Source organism: Bactrocera oleae, chromosome 4, assembly GCF_042242935.1.
Source record: "Bactrocera oleae isolate idBacOlea1 chromosome 4, idBacOlea1, whole genome shotgun sequence".
In the NCBI taxonomy this organism is placed as follows: domain Eukaryota; kingdom Metazoa; phylum Arthropoda; class Insecta; order Diptera; family Tephritidae; genus Bactrocera; species Bactrocera oleae.
The window spans coordinates 2850636-2873277 of NC_091538.1; the positions used below are offsets into that span (position 1 = coordinate 2850636).

A 22642-nucleotide genomic window follows, 5' to 3' on the forward strand; every position below is an offset into this window, starting at 1 on the left:
ATTCATCTGATATATAATATAAATGATGATATTGATTTGATATCCAGTGAGATTTTCTTATCTCTTTTGTTTTATTTTTAATATAATTTGTAAATTTTTTCTAATATAGCAAAAAAGTATATTCACATAATAAAGAACTATTGAGAAAGTGATTCAAAACCAATAATCTGCTTCTAAACCGGTATGTTGTATATTAATATTGATATCCAGTGAGACTTTCTTATCTCTTTTGATTTTTTTTATTCAATTTGCTAATTTTTTTCTAAAATAGATTGCAAAAATAAAAATATATTCACAATATAAAAATAAAAAAAAATAAAAGTTTTCGCGAACATATTCTTAACGTTTATAATAATTAAGTTTATAAGTGCAACGTAAATGCTTCCATTTAAATTTGAAGACTTATTAGAATCCTCTTTAAGAATATGCTATCATTTCTATGCAAACTAATAGTTATTCCATGGAAGAATATTAATGAATATAATTTTTATGAATATTCAATAACATTCTCTGCTTTGAGGCCAAAGGCGTAACACAAATATATTTATACATTTACTTAGATATTTTCGTCATTTGATGGATCACCTAATGAGAATTAAACCAGTGCTTTAGCACACGTATATTTTACGCTCTTCAAATAAAGCGTGATCTTGCTTGGTCAGCTGTTCGACTTAATGACATAAAAGCTGTAGAAAACCATTCGGAACAACCCACCCACCGGCATTGACAATTCATACGGCAGTGGTTAAGTACCAAGTTTCTTTACCGTTATCATGAGACTCGTTTGTCATAATACCAGTGGCAAATCTATTTTCCAAACAATTATTACCCGCCATTGATAGCTCTAGTGTGCATGGCAACTAATTGTGTTTCCCAAATGTATATGCACATACATATTTTAACTTGAAATAAGTTGGTCGGCGAAGTGTGAAAAAGTCAGTAAATATTAATACAAAGTTTATGTTAATGTCTACATACCTACGTAAATGCATACAAGTATATGCGCATATGTATTAATTTGCAATCAGCTGATTCATTCTCGCGGAAAACTCACCAAATCGCGCTTTTAAAGAAAATGCTTGATTTTATACAATCAATTTACAATTCTATATATTTCTTTAATAATTATATTACTCGTATAATATGTATGTATGTATTTTTAAGTGTATATGTATGTATGTAATTACATTTTGAGACTTTTTTTGGGTTAGTAAATACTATACTATAACTATTGATAAATATGTAGGTTCGTTTTATTTATGCTTACATAATGTTCAATATAAGTTTAGTTAAAACTATATAATAATAAAAACAAAAATTTATTATGTTTTTATGCAATAAATATGTGTTTAGGATTTGAATATAAAATCATATAAAAATTCGCTTCTGTTTAAAATATGTCTATGTTTAGTATGTGCATAATGTATTTATTTGCCATAAATATTTTTTATATTACAATACAATTTTAAACATATTCATTTTATTTGTTTAAAGCAGTTATCTTCTAAAATATTCACCTCTGTTAGAAATTCATTTAACAAAAGGTTGACAAACACGACTATCCACTACTTAGTATAAAGGCGCTATTTACAACAAAAACAAAAAAATTTAAGCGACCTTCTGTTATGACACATGAAAGCGAAGTACATGTATGTAAGTATGTAGCTACGCATATATTTTACTTTAATACAATTTAATGCAAACAAAATGAATTTATTTAATAAAATATTAAAAAAAAACTGGTTAGAGTAGATTTTTATATTCATGCAATTGTTCTCAAACAAAAAATTGTTAAAATATAATATAATTTTTGTAATACATTAGTCTGTCACATATAAATAAAAAAGTACTCGTATTTTGTTAACACGAACCTAGTCAATCTCTATAAAAATATTTTCCATACGTTTTTTTTTTTTTGAAAAAGTTGGAAGTGTTTTAAAGTTAGTTTGCAAGTTTATTAGCTTAGGTTTTTTATTATTATTATTATTATTTTTTTGTTTTTTTGATACTAAAAATGCTTAGTTATATTTTTTCTTATTTCGAAATTTTCTTCATATTTTGACGTTTTGTTTGCTTGGTATTGAAATGTAAAAAAGTTAAATTTTTCCCATGTTTGCTTGCTTTGTCTTGTATGCAGTACTGTTACTGTGTACTGTATCTTTAATGTTGAATATGTTTTGTTTTTGTATTGTTTTTTCTTAAACTTTCAGTTGCTTCATGCAAAATTTGAGGTAGTTTTCTACACCATTTCCAGCTATGAATTTTAATTGTTTTTTCTTTATAATTTCTATTTTATTGGGTTTTAAAATTTCCAAATTTTTGTATATATGCTTTCTTAATTTTAGTCGTTTGCCATGCGCAGTTTTGATTTTTTTTTTTTTGTTTTTGAGTTATAAAATGTATTTTATTATTTTGAACAAATTTTAAAAGTTTGAAGGCAAATTTTGTGCGATCGATACCTTTTACGAGTATATTAAATTTTTCACCAATTACTATAGTATTTAAATTATTGTTTTAAGTGTCTCCTTTGTTTAATTCAATGTTCACGAATTTCTATTTACTATTTAAAAAGTTAATTATAATTGTGCTGCCGGCTGCCTTAACAGGAAATAGCATATTTGTATAATGAAGCGCTTAAAAATGAGGTAGTTGTATTTACACTGAGCTCGGTAATCTGGAAATTTGTTAGTTCACATTTTATAAATATTTTTATCAAACAATTTGAGCGTATGAAAATAAAAACACAAAACTAACAAATAAACAGACTAACAATTTCGGCGTGAGTACAGCTAAAATAATTGCTTGAGGTCCAAATAAATACTTATTATGTATTGCTGTTAGTAGAAATTTTAGCCAAACAAAAACAAAAAAAAAATATCAGTAAAAAATATTTAAAGTAAATATAGCATATTTAATAAATATTTTTTTACGTATTTTTTTTTAAGTAGCTGCATATAATAATTAATATTATTATTAGCTTTAAAATTCAATATATTGTTTTTTAATATTGCTCTATGTTGCGCCAATGTTTGAATTTGAACGAGTTACTGTTATGGAAAAACTAAAACAAAATATTGTTTCCAAAAGTTCGATATAACACAAGACTGACTTGTATAACGGAAATTAATTTTTTTTGTGTATTTTATGCATTATGTTACCTAAAAAATTATATATTATTTCTTGCAAATATTTTTTTATAAAAAAAATGCAGAAATTAAAAAAGCGTTTTTTTTTACAAATGAAAACTTTATTTTTATACTTAGTTTTATTGCCAATTATTAAATTTAATTTCGAAATTATTAAAACCAATTTAAAAGTTTGCTCTTTTATTTAATTCTATATATTACAGCACTGCTTAATTTGTATATATAATTTAAAATTTTTATTTTTATTATTTATTTTTCACACACTCACTTTCAAATCATTTAAAAATGATAACTCACCTAACTTTGAATAAGCATAATAATTTTTAAATAGTATTGTTATGAAAATTGCAACATCGATATCTGAGTATAAGAGTTTACTTATTTATTATTACATATTTTTATGTCACATTTATATTTCATAATTTTAGTATGATTGCTTTGGAAAATATATATATATATTTATGTATGTTTTATTATTTACTTGCACTACTTATTAATTTCTACAAGACAACATTTATGATTACATTTATTTATTTATTGGTATTCTTACTTGTTATATGTTTTTATGACTTTTTGCGAAAATCAAACAGAATTTGATTTGTAATTACTCGTTTTAGTGGTTTTTTGCCTTACTAATTCTCTCCATTGTTAAAGCAATCAGTCGGTTTAATTAATTTGGCAGTGATGATATACTTTTTATTATTTACTGATTTTCAAACTACTTACTATATACAAATATAAAGACAACTTCGAAAACTTTAACTTTTCGTGTCCTATTTACACTTTGTGCCTGCTAATCTAGTGCCAATTTGGGTATTCAACCTAAAAAATTAGTGGTTGCAAGCGGCGCTTGGAAGAAAAACGTTTATTTTAACGGAAAGTGGAAGCATTTCGCATAATTTTATAATATTTAAATGCATATAAAATTTATATGCATAATAGGCTAAAATTCAATAATATATTTGCCTCTCAAAAAATTAAAAGAAAGGAAAACTTAAAAAAAATTACTAGCAAAATCAATCACGTGCTAAATTTCGTTTCAAATGCAATTTCGTGCGGCCTTATGTTTTTGTTACAATGTGATGTTTATAAATGCCAATAAAGCCGCAATTATCATCCATCAAATTGCGCACGTTTGTATGTATGTGTGTAAATAATTGTTATGCGGAAAATTGATAAAGCACGATGCGTGATATACAGGCGCGGCACGCTTAAAAAGAACGCACAGAATATTGGGTAGTAGTTGAACTGAAAGAACAACACATACATACATATGAGCTGCTTGAAAATATCGAAAATATTTAAAATTCTATTACCATTGGAAATTTGTTGCAATTATAAAAGTTTGTGTTGAAAAGCCCACAAACAACAATTTGTCAAAACGGTTTTAATTCATAATGTCCAAATCGGCTGTTTTGCTTTGTTTTGTTAAGCCAACCAATGAAAATGCGTTTTTGTGTGATAACTGAATACAAATCACACAGTTTGTATGGCAGCTATAAGCTATATTGATCCGATCTAAACAGGTTTTAAGGAGATTGCATCATTTACTATGGCAATAATCCATGCTAAATATCGTGAAGATATCTCGTCAAATTAAAAAAGTTTTCCATACAAGCTCTTAATTCCGATCGTGCAGTTTGTATGACAGCTATATGCTACAGTGGTCCGATATCAGCCGTTCCGACAAATGCGCAGCTTTTTGGTGCGAAAAGGATGGATGCAAGATTTCAGTTCGATAGCTTAAAAACTGAGAGACTAATTTGTATATATACAGACGGAAGCATAGACGCACGAACGGACAGACAAACGGACAATCCACTTTGCCCATCACACTGTTCATTTATATGTATACTTTATAGGGTGTTCGATATTTCTTTCTGGGCGTTACACCACACTTCGTGGCAAACTTAGTATACGCTGTTTCGGATATAAAATGGTTATTTGACATTATGGATTAAAAATATTTTTGTAAAGCATTCGCTTAAGTAACACAACCTTATATAATTGAATTATGATTGAAATGCTTTCATTTATTACTCAAAAGCAAATTTCGTAATTTTCAAAAAATTATACCAATTAATATAAAATATTTATATTATTTTCAATAAAGTTAATTAAATGTACGTTTAGCAATGTCATTGCCAGAAACATGTTGCTTGGCGGCAATGCTGCGCAACAAATGTGTGCCATTACACTGGTTGCGTAAAGTCTTGCATACTTTCGAGCGTTGCTTGGAAAATGTTTATTCAGAGAATGTTAATGAATTCATTTACGTTCTCTGCCTTTATCAATTGTTCGATGCGTCTGCCTGAAACTTTCATTTTTATTTGCAACGTTTGTGTATAATTTTAATAAAAAAAATAGAAAAAAATGTTTTGTATGCATACATATGTATGTATAACCACAATGTATGTCATGTGTGTAAATAAAAAATCAATTGTGTTTTTTTTTTATTTAAAAAATGTTTTTCATATATTTCACAATAATGGAAAAATGCTAATAGGTATGTAAAATGAACGCAACATGTCGTATGCATGTGTGTGTACGTGTATAATGTACCTGCGTGATTCTTAAGTTGTATGTATGTATGTACAAATTATTGCGGTATTAAGTTTATGAAAATGCATAAGATAAGTTGTACGTATGTATACATACATACATACATACATATATGTATGTGCATATGTATATGTTATGAACACACGCGCAATAATTAAGTTAACTATAAAATATGCTTAAAAATTATACCGTTAATATGTATGAAGTTGTATAGTATATGTATGTATGCATTTTTACTAGCTGCTACAAATATGTTTAAAATATGCTAAACAATCATTGATACAAAATAATGCAGCAAATTTAATGAACAAGCGCTAAAAATAAAAAAATATTTTCGAAACTGAATTATAGTAAAACAGACATTTTTAACTTAAGTGTAAGCTTGTACCAAGTTCTTATGTGTCAGTGTGTTGTGTGTGTGTGTGTGTGTAGAAAAATTATATTACAATTATAGGTTAAGAGTATGTCAAAATTAAAAACTATCATTTCAACTAACGGCTTACTCTTGAAAGAAGCGTGACGGCGCTGACATACACATCTCTATATATAATATAGTGTGCATGTATGTATGTCGCTTTAATTACCTTACGAAAAATCCGCTACTTGGCAAACGTATACGGTAATGTGGCATTGACGTTCGTATGAAAACTTAATTGCAATAAGTCGAAGTTTCTAAAACAATACAAGTCTTGTCTGTTTGCATTTAACTATTTTGCACTCGCTGGCGCGCTTTCGCACTAGCACGTGATCAAATGAAAGTAAAATTAAATTTAACAAAAAACCTAGTAAACACGCACTAAACTTAATTGCTAGTGATTTCAATTTTACTTTGTGATTTTGACTAAATGTTTAACTGAGTGTTGGCGTTGAGCGCACACACCTTACGCTTGCGCACTTAATGCTACAAATGCTTAAATTAATTGTTGTAGTTTTTATTTTGTTTTACAAATTACGAATTTATTTAATTCAAAAATGTCTATGAGTGTGTTGTTGTGTTAACAGCGTGTAGGCATGGCGAATTTGTACAATTTACAATATGTTAGACACCAGCTGCTTGCACGCTGTGTTGCTGGCAACATTTGTTGTTGTGTAGTTTTTGTTTCTTCATTTATTTACAAAATAAATATGTAACTAATTGCTTTATGAATTAATTCAGAGGTACGCGAAATTAATTTTATAAAAATTATAATTACAATATAATTTGCTTACAATTTCTTAAGCACACATTAACTTTACTAAACCAGTCACTTGGTGTTGCTCGTTTCCACTCGATTTTTATTTTTTTTATACTTTTAACTAGCTTGTATTGCTGACATTTATTAACCTACACTACAAACTACGGCACATATTCGTACAGTGTCGAGCCTCTCGCAGGAGTTCGACATACAAATCTTTTAAATATTTATATAAAAATGTTTTATGAAATCAATTCAAGTTTCAAAAAGTCTTCTTGTATATAATTTATATTTTATGAAAAAAAAATAAAAATAAAAACATCAAATGTACGAGTGCATATAATAAAAAAAAACAAAAAAAAAATACTTTTAAACTAATATTTTAATAATTCAAATATATTTCATTTGTTCATTTGTTTTCTGTTTGCAACTGTTTTAACGGGTGGGCTAGTGGTGCGCATGTGTTACATGCTGTTGGCTGGTCGACGTAGTTTGATAAGGAGCTGTGATATAAGGTGCTTGGCTGAAAGCGGTTTGGTGGCGCGTGGAAATTCAAAACCGCCGTTAGTTACATAAAATGTTTGCGCCAAAAAAAATGTGAAGTTGTTACATAAAATGTTTGCGCCAAAAAAAATGTGAAGTTTTTACTAAAACTTTTGAAAAACAAAAAAAGGGTTTAAAAAAAAACGGTTTTGAAAAACAAAAAAAAGGGTTTAAAAAAAAAAACGGTTTTGAAAAACAAAAAAAAAGGGTTTAAAAAAAACGGTTTTGAAAAACAAAAAAAAGGGTTTTAAAAAAAACGGTTTTGAAAAATAAAAAACGGTTTTGAAAAAAGGTATTGACAACAAAACTGGTACAACAAAAAATGGTTTGCACACAAAAAACTGGTTTTGCAAAAAAAGGGGTTTGAAAAACAAAAATAGGATTTAGAAGAAAAATGGTTTTGAAAGAAAATAAAGGTTTTGGAAAATAAATGGTTTTGAAAAAAAATGGTTTTGGAAAAAAAATGGTTTTGGAAAAAAAATGGTTTTGAAAAAAAATGGTGTTAAAAAAATGGTTTTGAAAAAATAATGGTTTTGAAAAATAATGGTTTTGAAAAAAAATGGTTTTGAAAAAAAGTGGTTTCGAAAGAAAATGATTTTGAAAAAAAATGGTTTTGAAAAAAAAAATGGTTTTGAAGAAGCAAAATAGTTCTGAAAGAAATTAATGGTTTTAAAACAAATAAATGATTTTGGAAAGTAAATGGTTTTGAAAATAAATTGTTTTAAAAACAAAACTTGTAAAACAAAAAATGGCTTTGAAAATAAATTGTTTTGAAAACAAAACTTGTAAGACAAAAAATGGTTTTGAAACAAAAAACTGGTTTAAAAACAAGGGTTAAAAACGGTTTTGAAAGAATATATGGTTTTTAAGAAGAAAAATAGTTTTGAAAGAAATTAATGGTTTAAAAAAATTAATGGTTGTAGAAAAATAAATGATTTTGAAAAACAAAAATGATTTGGGAAAAGGGCTTTGGAAAAAAGAAAAGGGTTTTGAAAAATAATAAATGGTTTAAAAAAAATGATTTGGATAAAGGGCTTTGGAAAAAAGAAAAGGGTTTTGAAAAATAATAAATGCATTTGAAAAACTATAAATGGTTTTTTTTTGCACTGGTAAAAATCAACGAAACGTTAGACTACATTAAAAAACAAAAATCGCCAACAAACAGCACTCAGAAGCACTTTATATGTAACAATTGTTATAAAAGATATTTTAAGCTTTTTCATGTTAAAAAACAACTTAACAAATAATATTAAAGTTATAATTTTGCACCATAAAAACAAATATCAAAACATTTTTCTAAACTAAAAAACATACTTAATCAAAATACAACTAATTGATTAGGCATAAATATAGAAAATAAAAACTGAAAGTATTTTTTTTTTAAATGTGTTTGCTTTAAGTTTTTAAGTCGCTTATAAATGTATTATTCGTAAAAAATAATGTGTACGCTAAATTCTCTTATGTTAAAATATATGATTATTATGTACTACTCTAAATATTTTATTTACATAAAATGCGTTTTGTAAGTTTATGCAATCTACGCTCTTTTAAGACATTTACAAACGGAAGTATAAAAAAATATAATTTATATATATATATATACATATATATATGCGCTGTCATCTTTGATTTAGTTTTACAATTAATTTTAACAAAAAATACAAATTACTATATGCTGAATTATGTATGACTGCTGCGTAGTATGCGCTATTGTTGTTGTCATTGTTGTCCATGCGCCTTAAAAATGAAACACTTAACTCATATATTGCAGACTTTCAATTTGCCACAAACATTGCCTATATCTTAGTAGGAGATCATTGAGCAGCAATAGCGTTTGTCTCGGCGAATAACTTCGGCAAGTTAAACGTTCAATGGTTTTTCCAATTGTACGCGTTTCAACGGCTTACGTGGATGTTTACGACGTTGCTGCATTTGCGTTCGGGAAATTGCAAGCACACTCTGCTGTTGTGAGCTGCGCACCGTTTCCACTAAAGTCGCCAATTCGGTGTCATCGCCATCATCTGAAGAAAAGTATAAATAAATAAAAAAAAAATAAATAAAAAAATAAATAAATAAATAAATAATGAAATAAATAAACAAACAAAAATTAATGAAATAAATAAACAAACAAAAATTAATGAAATAAATAAACAAACAAAAATTAATAAAAAAAAAAATAATAATAATAAATAAAAAAAAAAAAAAAAAAAAGAAGAAATTATAACAAAAAAAAAAAAAGAGTTTTGTTACATAAATGTACAAAAATGTATATGTATATAGATTATTCATAAATGCTACAACGAAGCTATTTATGTTGAAACATACTATTATCATCATCTTCATCGCCATCATCAGAGGCCTCCTCATCATCATCATCTTCATCGCTAACGTCGTCGAAAAGATTTGTCGAATATGGCAATTTGTAAGCGGTCATGAGTAGGCTCTCAACCTTTATCTTCTCCGCGGGACGCATACGTTTAATGTTAACTGTTTTCGTGTAAGGCCCATCGCATGCCGGCACCCACTCGTCGGAAATGCTAAAAATTGAAGTCGAAATAAGTTAATAACAAGCTTTATTTTAATCAATTTACGTTTTGATTACTCACATTTCATGCGGTGACCAACGAACAAAGCTTTCGTAGCTGCCTTGCTGTGTTTTGCGACGCATCATGCACTGACCCTGAAACGTCATTGTATTGCAAGCGTTCGAGAGTACACTTATTTGCCGCAGACGATGTTGAAGACCCTCCATTATGCCGGAATCAAAGAAGTCGAACATACGCGCTGCAAGAGAAGAATTACACTATTAATAAAATGTACCGTAAGGAATGAAGCGCCGTTATTTATCGACGCATAATCTCAGTGTGTATAGAGTCAATGGATATCTATGTATAATTACCTGAAAATGGTTGACGTCGATAGCGCAACTTTTTGCCATTCTTACGCAACTGTTTGGGCACTGGCGGATCCGAGGTACGCTTATTGGAGCTCTCCTTATTTTCGGTGGCCGTGAAATGATTGTTTACGTGTTTTTGAAGAGCCAACTAAAAATGAAAGCAGATTAAGTTAGCAAAGTAATGAATATATACAAGGCGTGTGATGGCAACGAAATGCCAGCGATAATTTACCTGCGAACCGAAACGCAAGCCGCAACCTTCAACAATGCATTTGAATTGTTTCGAGCCTCCATGTGATAGCACGTGTCGTTCCAACCAGCGACGCGAGCACGATTCCTTATTGTACACCTTGCAGCCGACCCATAGGCATGAAAATGGACCAGTTTGCGTATTGACGTGCAGAGTCTGCATATGATCCAACAATTTGGAGCAGCTATCATGCTTCTTATTGCATTTATCCCAGTAGCAGACGCCGTCGTGGCGTTTAGCACCTTTTGGACCATACCGAAAACCACCTGTCTCCGCAGGAAAGCGTATAGTTTTCGGCTGTGAGAGTATGGGCGAAATGGCGCATTTGGGCAACGCTTCACTGGCGGATTCCGCAAGCTTGGTGTCGATAAGCGTCGGTGATGAGTTGAAGCAATTGCTGCTGGTGGTCGATTGCGGCTCGCCGCTGACACTGCTGTTGCTGCTGCTTGTGCAGCTATTCGAGTTACTGTTATCGATGCTATTCGACAAACTCGGTGCAGTGGGTACGGCACTATTGGAGGTAGAATTGGTGATTAAATCAGCGCTGCTAGTTATTGATGATGATGAGAGTGGCGATGCTGCATTGCTGCTGTTGGAATTGATGTCAGCAATGGCGTTACGCATGCAACTGCTAATGTGACTGCCGCTTTCTGTGCTGCTAGCACTAATCGTAGACAGTGGCGTGGGTGGCGGTGAATTTGAGTCGATTGAATTGATAATGTTGGCGATAATTTCAGCTTTACTGCTGTTGTTGGAACTAAAATGAAAATATTTTATATATATTAGTAAATGCACGGCTTAAAGTTTATGTGGCAACTTACATTGTGCTAACGATGGATTCGCTGCTTTCACTAGCCGTCAAACTGCCACCTATACCGGACTCTGGCGTGGGCAAGTCACGCTTTTCGCTGCTCTCCTCATCCGCGCTGACATCTTTCTCGACATCTTCGAGGCCGGACGTAAGTGACTTCGCATGTATGGTTGAGCCATCAGCCGAATTCGACATTTCCGAAGCGAGATTTGATGATATGCATGACGATGTAACCATCTCGCTGAGCATATCTCTGCCAGTAGCGGCCGTAACACACGAAGCGGAGGATTCGGAGCTTAGGGAAGCTGAATTGGATTCGCATGGTTGTGTTGGCGGCAATGGAGGCGGCGAATTACGCGGTGATGCACCCGCCGATGAGGAAGGTACCGGCGACGGTGCGGAGGAGCAAGAAGCGGACAGTGAAGAGAGCGACGGTGGGGTAGATGCTTCTAGTGAAAGATCAGCGGCCGAGGAGACCGAATTCGAGTGTGAGCTGAAGGAATACGATGAATAATCATTCGCGTGCGTGATGCCGTTGGCAATGCTTGTCGAAATACTATTGACGGTTGAGGGGTACATTTTGGTTGTGTCCTCCATTAGTTCGACCTTAATATCTGCCGATAACATTTGACTATGCGTGGACGTATTAAAGCTCTCCAATTTGATACCACTGTCCGAAGTGTTGGCTGAGGGCGCATTGGCCACTTCGTCCAACGGCTCCTCTTTGATCTTCGAGCAAAAGCCATCGCTGGAGACGGCATGTGTGGAGGAGCAGAGAGAGGGCGATGATGCAGTTGAATATGATGACAGCGATGAGTGGCAGAATGACGGCAGTAGCGCTGCACACTTATTGAAAGTATTGTTGTGACATTTGTTGTTATTGCTGTTACAAATAGTGGATGGTGCTGATATAGTGATGGCGCCATTCGAATTTTTTACTAAATCGAAGAGATCTGGAGTACATGTTGTGCTTGTTGTCGCTGAGACGGCAGCGCTCGCGACTATTGCCTTCGCTGCCGTTGGCATTACCGCGCTGAATGACACTGCTGTTGTTGTTATCGATGCGGCGACCGGCGTTAGCTTGGGCGCAAGCGGCGGCAAAGCCGATATTTTCATGGCACTCGGTACTGTCGCTGCGCTAATTGCTGCGGTGGTTGTTGTTGTGATTGTCGCAGGTGCTGGTGCAATGCTTATGAGCGCAGGCGTAGGCAGTCCACCGGTCGGTAGCAGTTGCTTCGCCACTGGAGCGCTACGACTGCTCGGTGCAGAGGCAACGGTGCTAACAACACTACTGTTATTGCTGCTGAGCGCTGGCACTAGCGGCGGCGGCGTGGTGGGTGTGGCAATGATTTTGCAACCAGTGGAAATTTTCGCTTTGGCGCTCGTCAGCGCAGATTTGCTCGGTGCTGGCGCTACTGGCACAGGCGCTGGCGCCACCTTCGGCATGCGCTTTTGATATGGCTTAGCCAATGCGGCCGGTTTGCTCGTCGTTGCAATAGCATTGGTAGCGGCGCTGGTGGCAGTTGCCGGTGCGATTGCAGTAGCGCGTGCTTTGCCGTGCGAAATGGTGACCAATGGCGGCGGTTGCGAATTGAGCGCGGCAAACTGTTGCGGTTGTGTGGCGGCAGTAGTCGCTTTTACTATGGCCAGTTTGGCAGTGTTTGCGTTATTTGCAGGAGTTGCGGTTGAAGACGCACTTATTGGCAGTGGCGTTAGAGTAGCAGCGGCCGTTGCAGTTTGCGGTGAAGTTGAATTTACAGCCGATAACGGTGGTGGTTGGCTTGTTGTTATGAATTGTGGTTGCTGCTGCTGTTGTTGTTGTTGCAAAAATGCTAGCAGTTGTTGCTGCTGCTGCTGGAAGTCAGTATGCTGATCATGTGAGGAGTGCGTTTGCTGTTGTTGCTGCGCTGCACTAGCGAAAATGGAACTTAGCGCAGGCAACGCGCTGGATTGTATTGGCTGGAGTGCCGGCAGCTGCTGTGGATGCGGCTGCTGCATTTGCATTTGTTTTTGTTGTTGCTGATTGTTATTGACGGCTAAAGCAGCGGCCGCTTGCGCCAACATAGCTGGCAGTGAAGCGGCGTTCAACAGAAGCCCCGCCGGAGTGGCCATGAATACCGGTTGCGCAGCGGCGGCGCCCAAGCGTTGCAACTGTTGAAATTGCTGCTGCTGTTGTTGCTGTTGATTTGCCGCAATAGCAGCGGCAATTTGCTGCTGGAAGATCTCTTGGAAACTTGTATTAGTAGCTTGGGCAGTGGCTGACGCCGCTGCTGCGGCGGCTACAGCGGCCGCTTTCTGTTGTTGTTGCAATTGCAGTTGTTGCTGTTGTTGAAGCTGTTGCTGCTGCTTAATGAGTATTTCTTGGAGGTCGGCCGCAGTCATCAAGTTGAATGGATTCGCTGTTGCTGCGGCGCTTGCGGCAGCTACAGCAGACGTTGCCGTCGTGGTAGTCGCTGTTGTGAACTGCTGCAGTTTGAAGACAGTGCCATTAAGAAAATATTGCGCGGCAGCAGCTTGAGCTGCCTGCGCTGATGTAGCAGCGGCTGCGGCGGACGCTGTAGGATTGGCGTTTTTCGCGGCTGTGGCCACGTTGTTCAACTGCATTATATTAGCGCCATTGGTGGCAGCTAACAGCTGAGGCAGTTGGACTAAATTCGGCAGTTGCACTGCTGGCAGTTGATAAAGCGTTTGTCCGGTGGCAGGCGCAGCGCTTGTGGTTGTCGCAGTAGCGGTTGCAACCGGTGTTAATTTCGGTGGTGATACAGTCTGTTTCAGTTGCGCGGATGCCGTCGGTGTCGGTGCCGTTGTAGTTTGAGTAGGCAAACGTATGGCAGTAAGTAGAACTGCTGGCTGATTTGCAGTTACTTGCGTTGCATTTTGGGACTGTTGTGAGCTTGCCGCTGTGCTTGTTTGTTTGGCTGCCGCTGCTTCGGCCTTCGCTGCCGCTTGTTGCTGCTGCTGTTGCATTTGTTGTTGTTTCATTTCAGGTGTTCTCGGCGCTATTGCGACATGTTTTTTTGCTGGGGATTTGCCTGTTGCACCGCTGTAGTTGCCTGAAGCAGAAGGGGTTTTCCGTAAATTCGGTGCGACCTGCGCTATTTTCGTTGGTTTGCTGCGTTCGATTTTCTTCAAAGCAGGCACAGGCATAGAGGGCATGGCAGTAGCTGTAGTCAATGCAATGACGCCGCCCGATCCGGACGCTGGTGTAACATAGGTGGAAGAGGCTGTAGCAATGGAGGTCGGCGTAGGTGGTGCCGCAGCAATTATACTACTATTTATGGATGATGATGAAGCAACTAGCGTTGGCTTTGTAATAGTAACATTACTATTGCTACTTCCGCTGCCGTTATTGTGGCTATTTTCCTTTAACTGCTCTAAAATGTTGAAATATTTATTTAGTGATGCTGTGGTGGCGGGCGCACTCATCGTAAGCGAAGTGGTGTTGAGACCCGTGCTCGATGAGCTACATGCGGCAATCAGTACAGATTCCATATTACGCTTTGTAATGTTATTTTGATGAATTTGAGACTTCATTTGTGACTTGAAGTAACCGGTGATTTTTGTTTGCGACTCCTCTAATGCCGCCGCTTTCAGTCTTTTTGCAGCACTGGCTCCAGATGCGTTGCCAGTTGGCACCGCGGTTGCAGCATTTGTTGTACTATCAGCACTTGCGTTTCGTGCCTTTTTACCTGAGCTATTGTCTGCGGTGGTCGCACTAACGGCACCGCGTTTTTTACTGTTTTGTAAAGATGCAGATGTGTTTATGGTGTGTGCAGTACTACTACTTGCCGGTGTGTTCCACGGCCATTGAAGAGTAGGGAGTCCATTGCGGACAGTGGCAGTGTTATTGTTCTTTTGTTGTTGTTGTTGTATTTGTTTTAATTTGGCAGTGTTGTTGCTGTTATTGCTATTTGTTCCTGTGACAGTTTGGGTATAACCGCTAGCGCCGCTGGTCGATCCATTCGCACTATTACTGGCAGCCTGTCCACTGTTGTTACTGTTATTCGTCGCAGCCAGTATTGTAGTCTGTGGTGGCATGATTGTATGATTTTCAGCGCTGCTTTTATTGGCCTTGGCGGGCGAGTTGCTATGTTGTTCGTCGCCTATTATTGAGTTCTGGCTAAATGGCGATCCCGGCTCCGAAGCATCTTCGCTGCAACCAGTGCTAGAGTCTGTGCTGCTTAGTGATATCACGACACCACTGTAACGAAAACGAAATATAAAATATTATAATACAATATATTAAAAAAAAATGTACAAGATACTATTATACTGGTTGGCTACGCCCGTTCACTGCACTGCATTTACACACACCTATCACTCATGGTGGTCACAAAAGCACGCAACTATCAAGACATGCTTTCTATTGTATTTGTTTCTATTTGATTTTTAATTTGTTTTCATTAACAATTTCTTTTTGTTTTGCTAAACGAATGCGCTTTTATACAAATTAACTTTTTTACTTTTTTATTGCTTTTCCCCAAGCCATTTACCCGCGAGTGTTTACAAACAGCTGATTGCGCGTTTGCGCGCATTAACAGTAGATGGCGCGCACACATAAGCAACCCACAGATGCCGCACGGCATTTTTCTATCGGAAATCGATAGTGCTACAGATACAAAATTATTTATATATGAATTTAATATTTATGCTGAAAAGACATATTTATTACTAAGAACGTTTCAACTACTTCTTCACTATTAAGCCAAGATGCTCGCTGCAAAAAAGCACTCGTTTATATCATTAATACAGTTGAGGCACTCAAAACAAACCTCAATTCGTATCAATGTCGCTTCCCCGTATTAGAGACTTAAGTGATCGGAGGAGAAAGGCATTATTATCTGAAGGAGCTTGTGAAGCCAAAATCACAAATGGTTCTTAACTGTTTTACAAATTTGCCGACTTTAAACCACAAATTGAATGTACCCGAGGAATTTATATATACATATGAAATATATGTATTTACTGTCTGAAGCTGTACCGAAGTTGTCCAATGCATTATCTTATTTTACAGAGGTGCCAAGGGTCAGGTGGTGCAAAATTTGATGATTTTTTGTGAGCTCGGTTAAAACCTTTTAGGATATTATAGCTAAAAAAGATTGTTTCACTCTCTCGTTACCAAAAGATGGGAAGACAAAATCTTCTACACACACACATACGTATATATATATGCATACACGTGTACATTTTAACACTTGTGGAAAGAGAGATTCCTAAACTTGGCAAAAATTGAGCGCCAACAATACATTGCAGGCGAGTGAGAACAAATGTAGCCGTGGGATAATAAAGACGTTAACAGCGACGTCGACAGTGCGGTTAGCAACGCAATGTTAAAGAAAGAAATTCTGTTAATGTGAGTAGGACCAAGTTGTAAAGGCAGCTGCATGTGAATTGCGCTTGTGAAAGGATGAAAATAAAACGGGAATTCGATATGAATGAAAGAGGAGAAAATAAAAATATAATGATACATGTACATATCTATGTATGTATGTATGTAAATAAACGTATGAAATTCACATAAGTTGGCATATTAACATAGGAAGGTCCTTTTGAGAATGTTATACCAGAAAGGCGATTTAAATTGATGTTATATCATCGTCCTTATCGTGTTTCGTAGTAAGTGTAACAGCAGTAGAAACGCTTTTATGTTAGCGATGCACGAATATGACAAACTACAACAATAATGGTGATAAGAAAAATAAGAAATAATGTTAAATGTAGCTGCTTATTGTCGGCCGTTAGCCGTCGGTCGATAAATGCCGACCTGCGAGTTTTCGACGACAAACCGTCAAGCGCATGAGCTGACACACGACAATGTGGAACGAAGCAACCAACCGTCTAACGAATGGCAACATTCGACACCGATGATGTTGGGGATGGTGACGGTGGACGCTTGAGCCCATGTGCATAGCATACAAGTTACTAAATGCATACATATGTATGTATGGGTGTATGAACGCAGAACTGAGATGGAAAGGGAGTGAAAAATAGTACGATAAAAATAAACATAGATACATATGTATGCTTGTACAATCGTACATCAAGAAAGTATGGTGTGAAAAAATGAGTAAAAAATTACTGGCACAGCAAATGCACACACGTTCATACGCAGTTACTGGGATTGAAGAAGCAGTAAATGCACAGAAGCAACGAATTGTGGCAACAACGAAAATACAACAGACTTTATCATGCCAAGTGAAGAAGTGGAATTAGAAGCATGTGCTTGCAGTCGTTGTTGTTGTTACACAGCAAACGTTGGACTCCCAAGAAATCACTACTATCAAATGTATAAAAAATCCCCAAGTATCAACTTCTAATGCGGGGCAAAATTTTAGCCGACAAAGGCCGCTGCGTTCGGGTTGCGCTTGTTTGGCTGTCAGGTATTTAAATTCGAGCTGCTCAAATTAATGTGAAGCGCATGGTGCATAGCCCAGGTCGCGGTGATTTGGACGCCGCTGGCTAGCGGAATTCCAAAGTATGACACACACACACGCACATACACAAACATATGCATAGTGGTATAATATAATGTTTAACAGCAATTGCTCTTGGCTCTGCAGCAAAGCACAACAACAACATTCTAAAACACTGCTAATGATGTCTTTACTGTTGTTGTAGACATACGTATGTATTGTATATATATTTTTTATTATTGTAATTTGAATCGTTTATCGCCTCGCTGCGTTCTTGTCGCTCGTATATGCCAACAAACGCATATCCATACACAGATCTACACATTCACGCATGCATACGTACATACAGATATATCTATGTAGATATCTGTTAATACGTTGACTTGTTGTTGTCCTCCCAATTTTTTCTAGCTGCCTCAGCATTTTCGTTCTTTTTTCTACTTAATTTCATCTATGTCTCATCATTCTAGAGCGTTAGGTCGAATCTACATTCATACACACACACACACATGTGTACACTTGTTTGTTTGTGTGCATCTTTTTGGTTCTATGCACACTTCATCTCCGTTGCTTTCAACTTTTTTACTTTTTTATAATCCATGTGAAGCCAGCAAAGAGGGTGCATACTTCGGTGTATGCGAGAGCATATCCCACGGTGTGATTGCGATGAAAAGGTTGTAGTGTAACGAGTCCTGGAATTGCGCGGGTGGCGTAAAACCTCTCCTACTGCCTATACAAAGCGAGTATAACGAAAGAGTTCTCGGATTTTCGAATATATTTCATTAAATATTTTTTACTAAATATGAAACATGCTTTTATTATAGGCACTTTACAAAAATCTTTTATCAGTATTCCATGTTACATATTTTCTCTACCCTAAACGTGTATTTTCGTGTTTTCATTAACTGTAGATTGGCAATGTAGTAGGTGAAAAAGGCACCTATTAGGAGTTGCCTTAAATTTTCGACATTGATCGATCGTTCATTGATCGGATTTGGTTCAAATGCCTTCGATTTTCGTACGCCAGCAAAGATGGAAGGTAAAACTCATTATAGGGATTATAGTTTGAAATAATAGATAAACATAGATTTTTTTATTTTTTTATAGTTCTCATACCTCAAGATCAAATTTGACCCGGACTGGTCCTTTAATACTGCGCGCGCAAACCGAATCATTACAATTTTTTTAACCTAAATTGGTAAAACCTTTTTAGATTCGTGTAAAGTTTGTGCTACATACCTATGTCAATTTGGTTTGTGTGGCAATATTTAGCGATATTGGGAAAAAATTGAAAAAATTCAACAACGACTTTGCTTGAAAATTTGTGTTTCAAATGTTGCAGAAGTGTTTTGGTGAGCCTACTTTAACAAGAACACAATTATTTGGGTGGCACAAAGCATTCAGTGAAGGTCGTAAAGTCATCGAAAACTTGTCGCATGTGAATGTGAGCCGTCCATCATTCTCTGTTACTGACAATAACATCGAAAAAGTTTAAATAACAGTGCTTGAAAATTGTCGTGTAGGCATCCGAGATATAGCAGATGTTTTCAACATCTCTTATGGATCGACTCAACTATTTCGGTTAATGTTTTGGGTATAAAGTGTTTAACATCTCTTATGGATTGACTAAACTATTTCGGTTAATGTTTTGGGTATAAAGCGTGTCAATGCTAGACTCATACCAAAGGAATTGAATGCGCCGTCATATTCTAGCATGATTGTGATTGAAGTTGCAACCAAACACAAGAGTTAATGCTTCGCCAGATTTTGCTCCCTGCGACTTTTTTCGGTTTTCAAAACTGCGAAATTCGCTTCGGGAAACACACCATGAGTCCATTGACCCAATATATAATATAAAAAGCGCCAGATAAACTGTGCGCCTTGTAAACAAATCGTGTCAAATTTGAACTTGAGTGTATAGCCGACTTTAAGATGCTTTGGGGTTTATTTTAGAATTTTACTGCACTTCTTGCTGTTGTAGTATTTTATATGTTGTATATTATGGAAAAATGCTGCTGAAGTAACAATTATGTATATATTTTATATATAATCTATAATTCGTGTTCATTCCGGTTAAGTAGAACCAGCTGATGTGAGTATTAATCTATTTCTCTCGTTAGTATTTAGGTATTTTTAGGGTAATATATTACATATTCATACATCATATTCATCACATCAAATTATTTCATAAATATATGCTTTTATGTATGTATGTATGTATGTATATTAAGACTATTTACCTTTTAGACTTTTAACGCGTTGCTTTAGCTCCTTTTGTTATTTATAGCAGATTAAAAACTCAAAGGCTTTGCGCTTTTCAAATTTCAAATTTCCGATTTCAGTTTTTTGTTGCATTTATTTTAGTTACAATTTAACACTTATTAAATTCGTTTTTGTTTTTGTATCATTTCATTTTTGTTTGCTTTTTGTGCGTTTAATTTCGTTTTTTAATTTTAATTTTTTAATTGGCAGTCAGTGTGTCTTTTCCCCTTGTCAATAACTTTTACGCCGAAAAACTCTAAAATATGCGAGAAAACTAATGAAAATTTTGTGCGCGTATTTTGCATGAAAAAAAAACAGTCTTAAATGTTTTTCCGTCATTTAAAACACATTAAATGCGATGGAATACATTTTATTAAACACAATTCAACATTGTTGTTGTTATTATCGCGCGCTTTGCGTGGGAAGCGTTTTTTGCTGCCTTTTGCATAACGAATGAACTACTTTATTGTTGTTGTTGTTGCAGTTATTAGCTATGCAGCAGACGTTGTTAATACAGTTACGCTTTGCATTTTTTATTATTCGTGCTAGATTATGTTTTAATTTGATAGATTTTATAGCGGCGTTCGGCTTGAGCTTTGAATTGCGCTAATATTTATTTTCTCACATTGTCACGCCATTTGCGCAGCACAAACACTTCATACGTGCATACATACTTGTACAAACGCATTTCTAACGTTTGAATTATTTATTTGTAATTGTTGTATTATCTTTTTTCTGCGCATAAATATATAATATAATATAAACATTGCATTAATTTGAAATGTTTTGTAATTTATTGCTTTGCTGCGCTTTATTACTTATTATTAGCATGTAAATTTGCTGCCGCTTTTACAGTTGTAGGTAGCGTGTTGCACACATGGAATCAAGATGCATAAATTATGCAACCGGCGCATGCACTTACAAGCCGGCAAACATACAAACGCGTTTATGTGGCGAAGTACGTAAGCTATTTGTAGTCGTTGTAGTAAAACACCAACAACAAAGCCCAACGATTGGCCGACGGAAACGGAAGTCGTTAAGTTCTTTTGCACTCGGCTTTTATTAACATATTTATTGGATTTTTGTTGGCTCTTAATTTTTTTATGATTTTTTAAATTTGTATTTTAGTGTCGCGTATTTATTATAGTGAAGAGCGCTGCCACCCCAAAAGCCTATTTCATATTTAAGTGCAATTATTAAGCATTAATAAAGTGTGGACTAGTAAAATTTAAATTTTTCGCTTTTACTAATTTATTTGTAAGTTTACAAACACTTATATTATTAATGTTTAATAAACGAACAAAATGTTAACAAATTGCTTTAGTCAGCCGCTTTTTAGCATAAGAAATTCTGTATCATAGTAGGCAAGAGGGCAATAAAAGCGAGCTCTAGGTTTTAATGATTTCATTTATTGACTCAATTGCATTCGAATTAAAATAAATATAAATTTTTCGAAGCTTCATTGCATTGCACTTTTTATGTAATGAGAGTTCAAAAATATTGTAGCATACTTCAAGGCGGTTTAAAGCACACATCCTATACTAAGTACAAGCGGAGTAGATATATGTTCTTTATTATACCCATTAATTTACTAATGCGCTCAGTACAGGTATTTGAAGAGTTCATACAAACGCGAACACATACATACATACATATGTACATGTAAAGGTCGGTGTCTCGAACTACTGGTGACAACCAACTTCCTGCATTTGTTTATTAATTTATTTTAACACTGTTGCTGTTGTGTTGTATTAATTAAGCACACACCGTGCGACATTTGCCATGAAAGTTCATAAGTGTAGACATATGCACATATATATCTATCTACATACAAACATTTGTACATACAGACGAATGAATGTTCCCATGCATGCATGACATATGCACATGTGCTGGCCGCCGTACGCTGTGCTACAAAAATAATTTCACTAATAATAATAATCAAAATGCAACAACAACAACAACAATAATAACAATGCTAATACTAATAACAACAATAACACAGCCGTCACACCAACCACAGCGTCACACTAATAATAATGAAGAATAACAAATCAAATGTGTCTGCGCTGTTGTCTCGGCCTGGGCCGCTAAGTTCCGCGCCGTTGTTGCCACCACGTCACCGCGTTACCATCGCCCGTTTCCGCCAATGACTTTAGTTGAGCGCAAATGTGTTGTTGGTCGCGACCGTCGTGCCGACCGAACTGCTTGGGGCATTCGTGAAAGCGAACAAGCGACCGACCGTGGCGCGGTAAGGCAACAGGGTTCGTCGTCACTGTCGTCGGCATTCGTGCCGTCGTCGAGTGCATTGAACGCTTAACAAAATAGAAACCGCGCACCGCAAACCACCTCACCGCCCTGCCACTGCCGAACACATACCTACTAACCAACTGAGAATGGTGGTGGCGATGGTGCGGCGCGCTGCGCTGCACATTGCTGCACGAGGGCTTTCTGCCACAACTTCTGTTATTACTGTTCTACTCTGCGCTGCGCTCACCACTACTTCCCCTATGTTAAACTATACATACATACATACATACATATGTATATGATTGCATATTCACAAGCTAATATGTGTGATTGT

At 35.5% G+C, this 22642-nt stretch overlaps 1 protein-coding gene across 3 annotated transcripts in view; it reads right to left on the minus strand.

The window, feature by feature from the left end:
• Positions 1-9199: 9199 nt before the first annotated feature.
• Positions 9200-22642, minus strand: part of jing (AE binding protein 2 jing) — a 231404-nt gene continuing 217961 nt past the window's right edge. For 2 of the 3 annotated variants that reach the window (XM_036374569.2, XM_036374570.2), the window contains exons 3-8: positions 11394-15584; positions 10555-11329; positions 10326-10470; positions 10033-10210; positions 9752-9963; positions 9200-9447 (exon numbers count right to left, since the gene is read on the minus strand). In XM_036374569.2, the coding sequence (XP_036230462.2) occupies positions 9287-9447; positions 9752-9963; positions 10033-10210; positions 10326-10470; positions 10555-11329; positions 11394-15584 (5662 nt within the window). In that variant the 3' untranslated portion in view covers positions 9200-9286. Of the gene's footprint in view, positions 9448-9751; positions 9964-10032; positions 10211-10325; positions 10471-10554; positions 11330-11393; positions 15585-15697; positions 15893-22642 lie in introns of those variants that run through there. The other variant, XM_014233752.3, reaches the window with a different exon arrangement.